Source organism: Phyllopteryx taeniolatus, chromosome 17 (assembly GCF_024500385.1).
Source record: "Phyllopteryx taeniolatus isolate TA_2022b chromosome 17, UOR_Ptae_1.2, whole genome shotgun sequence".
In the NCBI taxonomy this organism is placed as follows: Eukaryota; Metazoa; Chordata; class Actinopteri; order Syngnathiformes; family Syngnathidae; genus Phyllopteryx; species Phyllopteryx taeniolatus.
The window spans coordinates 967604-976332 of record NC_084518.1 but is presented as its reverse complement, the minus strand read 5'-3'; the positions used below and the strand labels follow the sequence as shown (position 1 = coordinate 976332).

The 8729-nt window shown below is 47.7% G+C and overlaps 1 protein-coding gene across 3 annotated transcripts; it reads left to right on the top strand.

Moving 5' to 3' along the window:
• Positions 1-217: 217 nt before the first annotated feature.
• On the top strand, positions 218-5537 carry si:dkey-5g14.1 (lysosomal proton-coupled steroid conjugate and bile acid symporter SLC46A3). 3 transcript variants are annotated; one of them, XM_061751709.1, is made up of 7 exons: positions 219-376; positions 503-592; positions 1371-1589; positions 2228-3098; positions 3849-3932; positions 4003-4159; positions 5097-5537. In XM_061751709.1, the coding sequence occupies exons 3-7, from the start codon at positions 1392-1394 to the stop codon at positions 5227-5229; spliced, it is 1443 nt and encodes a 480-aa protein (XP_061607693.1). In that variant the 5' UTR covers positions 219-376; positions 503-592; positions 1371-1391; the 3' UTR covers positions 5230-5537. The 3 variants fall into 3 exon arrangements, with proteins under 3 accessions (XP_061607694.1, XP_061607695.1, XP_061607693.1); XM_061751710.1 differs by lacking the exon at positions 503-592 and having other exon boundaries at positions 218-376; XM_061751711.1 differs by lacking the exon at positions 3849-3932 and having other exon boundaries at positions 218-376.
• Positions 5538-8729: the final 3192 nt, after the last annotated feature.

Sequence of the window (8729 nt, the reverse complement as noted above, 5' to 3'; positions counted from 1 at the left end):
GAGCGGCGTTTGGCAACAGGCTGTCCAATTGGATTTGGCTGGTTTAACAACACAGCTCGAAAATCTGATACGCGCTCTCAAATATGTAACGTATATATCAATATATCTTAAATCATGGCACATTGATGCATATTTTAATATCATAAACTCGGGAACGAGAAAAGAAAGTTTTGTCGTCCGACTCGTTCTTTTATAATTGACTACAGTAGGCAATGGCAGCGGATTTTAGGAGGCAGCTCGTCCAATCGGATTTGGAAAAGGGCGGCGCTTGTCTGTTTCACAACACGGACGCCTTTGACAACGATAAGAGACTCGACCGCTTTCTTATGCTGGCCGTGTCAGAGCGAAAAGGTGATCATCGCTACTGCTTAAAAGGGTAAGAAGCGATTCTTCTTTGCAGTGCACAAAATGTCTCTTGTTTTTTTTTTTTTTTTTTTTTTTAAATGGTGTGTGTCTGGAGACGTGGACCTCTTTGCTGATGCAAGCAACCTTCTGTGTCCAGGAAAGTTAGTCGCCACAGTATGTTCAAGAAGTCCTAATAACGTCATAGTCGTTTTCACGGCTTCCGACTTGGTGGAACCGACACTCACTGGTAATATATAATAGTCAATATTCAAATTGCAAGCACTGGACATATTAACATTATCAGTACTCTGATGTTAAAGCACCGATACTCCAGAATCAAGCAACATTAACAGAATCATTTAAACAAAAAAATTATTATACAAGAGCCCAGTGCAAGGTGGTGCTGAACATTGCCAAATATATGGTGCTCATTTTTAGTTGCAAACCGAAAATATTTTTCCGACGTCAATTGGTTTCACCTGTAAAACTTTTTAGCATCTCTATATCAATACATTTGCCATAATCTTCTAATTGGTTCATTTGTTTTCAATGTTCAACAAAGTAATCACATATACATACGATTTGACAAAAGCTACATTCTTTTCCAAGAGGAAGCACGTATTCTAACATTATCCATAGAGGGGGGGAAAAAATAAAATAAAATCTATTTCTGTGTAGGTTGATTCTGGAGGCGAAGGATGTTTGGTATCAGGAGAAATAAAGCAAATCTCAGCAGGGAGTAAAATGAAACAAACGCAACTTGTTTTGAAGAATGTTTTTTGTTTGCCTAACAGCATAATTGCCAAAGTCCTTTTTAACAGTCACAATACAAAAAAATACCAACGCGCCTGCTAAAAATGGTGTTTTTCTCTGTCTGTCAGAGGTACTATAATGATAGAAACGTCCTGTGCACAAATCACCAGACAACAATTGACCACCAGTTAAAGAGAATGCGGTCGCCAGTTTTTGCTTCACATTTACTGTATGCATCCTATGATTATGATGATGATGATTTTTATTTGTAGGACTACTGCAGCCGGCTCAGGATGAAGGGTCTTTACCTGGTGGAGCCCGTGGTGGCGCTGTACGCCTTCTCCGCGTACCTCACGTACCCGCTGGTGCAGCAGTACGTCTACCGGCGGCTGTGGCAGCAGCTGACCAATAGCACCTACCCAGTCTCCGACAACACGTCCACGTGCGCCCGCGCCAACGCCAGCGACGGCCGCAACCGCACCTACTTCCAGGCCAGTCCGTCGGATAAGCCGCACAAAGCGCATGCGTGCAAAGTGCTCCGCTCGTGCATAAAACCTCAGTGGCGTCGTCAGAGCCGACTTGAATTTGTTCCCGCACCGCACTAAAGGGTTAGTTAGTTAGTTAAAAGTTGAAGTTAAAGCTAAAGTTAGTCAAGCTAAAGTTAGTCGCTGCGTCAGGTGGGCGGAAGTTTATTTCCACTATGCTAGTTGTCACTTCTGCTTTGTTTATATTTACTGACACACAGAGCAAGGAGCGTTAACTTGGAAGTCAAAGTGTAATTAGTATACATCAGAATCTGACAGTAGCACAAAACTTCAAAAGATTGACACGACAGGCTACAAAGCGGAGAACAGGCCAAACAAAACGTAGCCCGGCAGATGTTTGAGACAACAACAGAAAAGCTTCGCCCCATCTGCGGAGTCAACTGGACGCCGCCACTTTGATCTTTTTGGAATAAGTTGCGTCGACTATTGAGGAAAATCAGAGAAGTATATCATTTGCACAATAATTTGGGACGCGGCTAGCAAACTAGCCTAAATAACACAACGACAAATTGACGACAAATATGCGCGTGAAATGCCATGAGTTGCCGTCCGTTTGACGTTACGGCGTGGTCTTTCGTCTCCAGGAGGTGCAGGAGCAGGCGTCCCTGTTCTCGCTGTACTCTCAGGTCCTTTCGGCCGTGCCCTCCTTGCTCGTCACCCTCCTGCTGGTGGCGTACAGCGACCGCGCGGGGCGCAAGGTGGCCATCGTCCTGCCGCTGGTGGGCACGCTGCTGTACACGCTGTCCCTGCTGGCGGTCTCCTACTTGAATCTGAACGTCTACCTGCTCGTCGGCGCCACGCTCCTGTCCGCGCTCTTCGGGGGCCTGGGCACCTTCCTGGGCGGCTGCTTCGCGTATGTGGCCGACCTAAGCGGCGGCCGGCGGATGACGCTGCGCATCGCCGCGCTGGACATGATGATCGGGCTGCTGTCGGGCGTGGCCTCGCTATCCACGGGCTACTTCCTGAGGGCGGCCGGCTTCGACGGGCCCTTCCTGACCTCGGCCGTGTGCCAGGTCCTGGTCCTGCTCTACGCCATCTTCATCCTGGAGGAGACGGTGACGCCGCCGGACGCCGGCGCCGCCGACCCGGACGGGCGGTCTGCCGTGCGGCAGATGTTCTCCGCCATCTACCGGATGTTCGCCAGCACCGGCCCCAAGCGGCGAACGCTGCTGGTCCTCCTGATCTTCATCTTCACCAGCTTCTCCTTCGCCTACATGGGCAGCTTCTCCTTGTTGGTGCTCTACGAGCTCAACGAGCCGCTGTGCTGGACCGAGATTCTCATCGGCTACGGCACGGCACTGTCCGCCACCATCTTCCTGTTCAGCTTCGCCGGCGTGGCCGCCTTCACGTACTGCGGCGCCCCGCAGCTACTTATGGTGCTGATGGGCATCCTGTCCTTGGCCGTGGGCACGACTGTGGTGGCCTTTTCCAAAACCACTTTGATGATATTTCTAGGTGAGATATTAGCGCATCCTTCGGCTTCCTCCCACATGCCAAAAACATGTTAGCTTTATGACTCTGCAGAGTTTTTGTTATTGGTTCTTTGACATGACTCCTTCTTGTGACTGGCCCCAAGTCAAACGTGAGATCGTTCAGAAGCTCCAAAATTGCAGAAAGGGAGATCATATACATAAAATGTTTACACAAGCGGAAAAGAGCTGTTCTTCCCGTTGCCTCGTCAGGATTCCGCACAGCGGCGCCGTTCGAACCTCCCTTTCAGACCCTAATTTCATTGACCTTATAAAGGGAATTCAGAGATTTGTTTCTAAACACATGATACATGTTTAAAGACAAATGCTGAAAACCCGTGCAAAGACTGAGAAGTATGCAGCGCTCAATAGTGGAGATGTAGCATTCAAATGTTTTTCACCATTTCAGTTTTCCTGAATTTGTGGGCGTGTCAAACACGGTACTTCGTGACGCACGCCCGCTTCGGCATGAGTCGCCCCTCCCCCAAGAACTTGAGCGCCTTCGTTCGCATCGGCTTTTTTTCCGGCGCAATTTTGACGTGCAGTTACCTAGCTAGCTAGCTAGCTAGCTACTGTATACCCACACCCCGAAAATTCCTCTTCGCTTCGGATATTGCGCTGGCGTGGCCGCTTTAGAGCACCTCGTTGTTGGCCGTGAGTGCACGCAGGTCACCGAGCGAGGTGTCACCGGGGGAACGATCGGTAATGCCGTCTTGTGTTTTTGCTGTGTTCATAGCTCGGGTTCCCATGTTCCTGTCCATCATGCCCTTCTCGGTGCTGCGATCCATGATGTCAAAAATCATCTGCAAGTCCGAGCAGGGTGAGCGTCGTTGAGGCTCCGCCGCTCGGTCACCTTGAAACGTTGAAGAGCTTTTCCTCTTTCTCGGCAGGTGCGTTGTTCGCCTTGCTCTCCTTCGCGGAGGTCCTGACGATCAACGTGTCGGCGGCCGTCTTCAATACCGTGTACGCCGCCACGGTGGCCTGGTGCCCCGCTTTTGTCTTCCTGCTAGCCGCCGGACTTTGCGTGATACCGACCGCGCTTCTGGGGTAAGTGTTTTCCAGTTTTACACATAGGCGGTATATATGTGGGCCTCTACGAGCGACTTCCGAGCGCACCGGTTGCCATGTTGTCCGGAGACGTCTCCCGGACATCATCGTCCCGGTGAGAGCGCGAGCAAAATTTGCCGCGAGTCTCGGCGACGTCTCCGCCGGCGCGACAGGATCGAACCAACCGTTTTCTAGCGGTGCCTTCCACACAGAACAGCGACATGAGAAAAAGGCGGCTTGAAAGGGGTTTGCAGAAGAATTCGCAGGCGGACTTCCACCCAGCACTCCGCAACACGACTGCTTACGTAATAAATGCTGCGCAAGCAAATGTTTTGTGGAAATGTGCACTTTAGTAGCTGCACTCAGCCTTCCTTGTAAACACGCAAAGTGTGCGCTCCTCCTGTGTGCTTTGTTGCGCTGAGCGCACACAGGAGCAGTACTCAAGTAGTACTGGAGTAGGATTGCGACGACTTAAGTGAAGTCATGCAGACTCGTGTGCGTGTGTGTTTTCTTATCCGAGTTCATGAAGTCTGGATCGTTGATGACAAAATGACACAAAAACACAAGGATTGCACCCTAAACCGGACTTGCTTGAAACCGTCATTTAACATCCTACCCCAGAACTTGAACCTCTACTTTGAAACCAAAACTCTGACTCCAACCCCTGAGGCTGGAAGCCATAAGTTCAAAGCACAAGCCTATCGTCAACTTGAAATTCAAATTTGAAAGCCAAACCCAGACTTGAAACTCTCACCTGGGCTTTTCCAGCCTAAATTGAAACTCTCATTTGAAACCTTATCCAAACTTGAAACCCTACCTCAGGACTCATGGACACAAATACTGGGACACGCACACTTTTGTGTTCCCAGCGCGTGTCGCAATGTATTCGTCTCGTCGGAAAACGCGACTTCATCCATAAAACGTTTGGTCTTCCCAGCGTGGTGTGCGCGACGGGAGCCGACGTGGCCGCCGAAGACGAGGCGGAGGCGGAGGCGGCGGACGATGAGTCGGAGGAGCGTCCTCAAGTGGACAAGGATGCGCCCGAAGACCGCGACCCGCTGCTAAGCTGAAAAACCAACAAACCAACAAATCTCCTCTTTGTTGTTTCTTTGAACTTCTCGTCTGGAATTGTCACTTGCGCTTCTCCCAAAGTACCTCACCGATGCCCGTTTGACAAAAAGCTCAAACGGGTTGTCGTCCTCCAGCTCTTCTGACGTTGAAACGCCGTGATCACGTAGCATTAGCATTTGCCGTGCTACGTGAAAGGCAATAAATGCTACGCAGTTTGCTCCCTCAGGGAAACTAGAGAGACTTGACAAACACGAATCATTTTCAATGAAAATGTAAATGTATGTAAAAAGAATAAGGTGCCAAGTTCGATGCTGTGCGTTGTGTGTTTGACAATTGTTTTTCAAAACAAATCAAATGTGTTGTCTTCCTGTCCAAGCCACCACTAGAGGGCTCTCTCGAGTCGACACAGGAGTACACGATAGTCACACAAAAAGTGTCAACGCTTCAAAATGGACGCCATTAGAGTCCCCAAAGTACAAAACCTCAGCCGAGACATTGTAACCGTCATTGCAAACCCTCACACAGGTTTCCAACCCGACAATCAAATCAACCTCATTTGAATTTTGATTGCATCTATTTTTTTACTGAACCTTTACTCATCCAGGAAAACCCCACTGATATGAAACGCCTCTTTTCCAAGAGCGTTCCAATCAGGACGGACGACCGACGCACGAAAAGCAGGTTTGACGATACGGGCGAAAAACATTCAGACGATCTCGTAATACAACAATCAGCAGTTTTGCTTGGAAGCAAATGAAATGAACCATCAACAGCCTTTCGTCCTCGAAACGTGTTCAGTCGCAGCTGCTGCTGGAATCCCGATTCTGGCAACAATCTCCACTTGGAAACCCGAACCCTCACTTGAACACCCTCTTCTGATGGCAATCTCGCGCATTTGAAATCCTACAATTCCCAAATTTGCATACCTCCCTTGAAACACTTAATTCTTTTTGTGTCGCCACAAAGCCATTTGCCTTTGGACTTGGTGAAGCAGCATGCGGCTCACTGCCCAAAGTTATTCTCATCCGCTGCCTGTGCGTTTGTGAGAAGGGAGCGGCCAAGTGGGACGGCGTGCTGCAAAGTGGGGTGTTTGCCCAATGCAATGTCTCCCCTCACCGAAGAACGTCATTGGTGCATTGGGATCGTTTCTGCAGAAAACTGCTGCCGGTGACTTGAAAAACTTCGTGCGTGTTCATAAAACGCTAGACGGAGAAGGCGGCTGTCATAATAATAATTAAAAAAAAGGGAAGAGGGGGGAAAAGCTGATAAGCCGGTTGCGTGCTCGCCTGCGTGGAAGTTTCGTTTGCTTTGATGGCAAAGTCGCTCACTGGACACTTCCTTAGAAACGCCGTACAACGGCTCAAAGTAATAATAATGCCTTTATTTTGCTGTTTTATTATACAATATGTGGGCAAGGACGGCATTTATATACATATTTAAAAAAAACAAATGTGTCGAGAGAAAATAAAGACTTAAAAAAACATTTGTGAAGAACAATAAGAAGCAAGTGGAGACAAGACCCAGCCAAGTACCAATCGAGAATCAGCCAAAAGCAGTCAAGTACCATGTCGAGAGCCGAACAAGAACCAGCCCCCAAAAAACTGTCAAGAAGCAGTTAAGACCCAAGACCAACCAAGTCTGAAACGAAAAGAACCAAGTTAGGAGCCACATCTGAACCTGACACAATCCAAGTCGAGAAAGCAGGAGAAGGAAGCGAGTCCCCATCTGTGCTGCAGACCTGGAGTCAGACTCGGGTTTTACTCCGGACTTGTGTGCACGTCGAGTGTGTTTGCAAAGAGTCCGCGGACTCGTCCAGATGGAATAGCACAAGCCCAGTTCCTTTGGCACCGACGACTTCCAGGCAAGTGGAAAAGTGGTCCCGGTGCCAGGATGTTTCCTGGAGTTCAGCTCCAACACACACGCACACACAAACCAACTTTTTGCTGGAACACCTAAATCATAAAAACGATGCTCAAACCTGGATATGTAAACTATTTTTGGTGAGGATTTGTTGCCCCAATTAGAGTCAGTGTTGGAAAGTGAAGCAGTACAAATATATGACGACTGCACTCAAGTACAGTTTTCAGGAATGTGTACGTACTTTGTGTACTATTGAGGTCCACTATGGGCCTCTAAAAATCCCACTGAAGTGATTCCGGAATGGGAAGGCACAAATCCTATTTGGAAAGGGCTAACTCACATTGGCTAATTAACTCGCTCGGGCCCTGGCTAAGAAGTAACACCGCCGGAATGTAGCATTAGTAGCTAGCGAGTCACATCACAAGCATTTTCCGTTTCTTAAAATGTCTTTTCTTTTACTTTCTATTACTTTTCAGTCTTTGCTTTTTTACTTCCGCTTAAGTACGGCAGCTGAATCGGTTCGATTCCCCCCCACAAGTATCTGTACTTCTACTGAAGTGTGGAAGTACTTGTGCCACCTCTGATATATGATATGATATGATATGCTCCCTAGTAAAAAAAACAAAAACAAAAAGAAAAAATGTAAAAAAGTGAGTGAAAGCAGACGCCGGCGCAGCTGTGGTTGTTTCTCCGTGATGAGAGCGACGCTACGCAGCCGCTGAGCTAGCTCAGCCGCTGCGTAGCGTATGAGCTCACGATCGCGCGTCAACATTTGGAACAAACAAAAAAACAATCGTGCGCCAGGGAACGTCTGCACGTGATTTCAATTTGTTCTTGCCTTTCATTTCATGTAAGCAAGATAAAAGGCATTACAAGAGTTGACGTCATTACAACACATCTAGCGCAAAAAAAAACCATTGATTGATTCTATTGGGAGATAAACATTTTCACACAGACAACACAATCAATGTAAGTGAATCCAAATAAGTATCTATTTTTCAAACAAATAAACAGCTTTGCCGCTTAGCTTAAGGCTAAAAAAACAATGCAAAATGCCATAGACAGGCTAACAAATAGCATATACGTGTTGGTGTTTAAGCGATGTCCCCATGTAGATCCGTATGTCTATATTATAATATTATAATGCCCCCAGGTGGCCAACGGGTGCACAACAGAAGGAATTGCACGATCGCAGTGAATAATCATGATGTATGTCATTACTGGACAATATTATAGAATGCCTGTTTTCGTATGAAAACTTTTTGGAACAGATTCATCGCATTTCCGTTGGTTTTAGCGGGGAAGTGGTTTTGAGTTACGAGCGTGGGCGGGGAACAAAGTTCAACTCATATCTCAAGGCGCCATCGTGATTTGCGGGGAACCGAAAGCCGGGATAGACTCCAGCACACCCACGACCCGCGCGAGGAGAAGCGCTACGGAAAATGTGTTTATCCCTTCAAATTCCTGAGACTTATTGGATTTGAAACCCTAAGCCAGGCTTGAAACCCTGAACCTAACTCAAACCCTATTTTGAAACGTAAACCAGACTTCAAACCATAATTTTGAAATCCCAACCTTGGTTTGGAAACCCACCCCAGGCTTGATACCCCAATTTGAAATACTAATTTAGGTTGAAAAC

Excerpts from the sequence above, each read along its gene's own strand:
- si:dkey-5g14.1 (XM_061751710.1), top strand. The coding sequence starts at position 1,392 with ATGAAGGGTCTTTACCTGGTGGAGCCCGTGGTGGCGCTGTACGCCTTC. Across the intron at positions 3,099-3,848 it reads CACTTTGATGATATTTCTAG|CTCGGGTTCCCATGTTCCTG; the intron begins GTGAGATATTAG and ends CTGTGTTCATAG. Across the intron at positions 4,160-5,096 it reads ATACCGACCGCGCTTCTGGG|CGTGGTGTGCGCGACGGGAG; the intron begins GTAAGTGTTTTC and ends TGGTCTTCCCAG.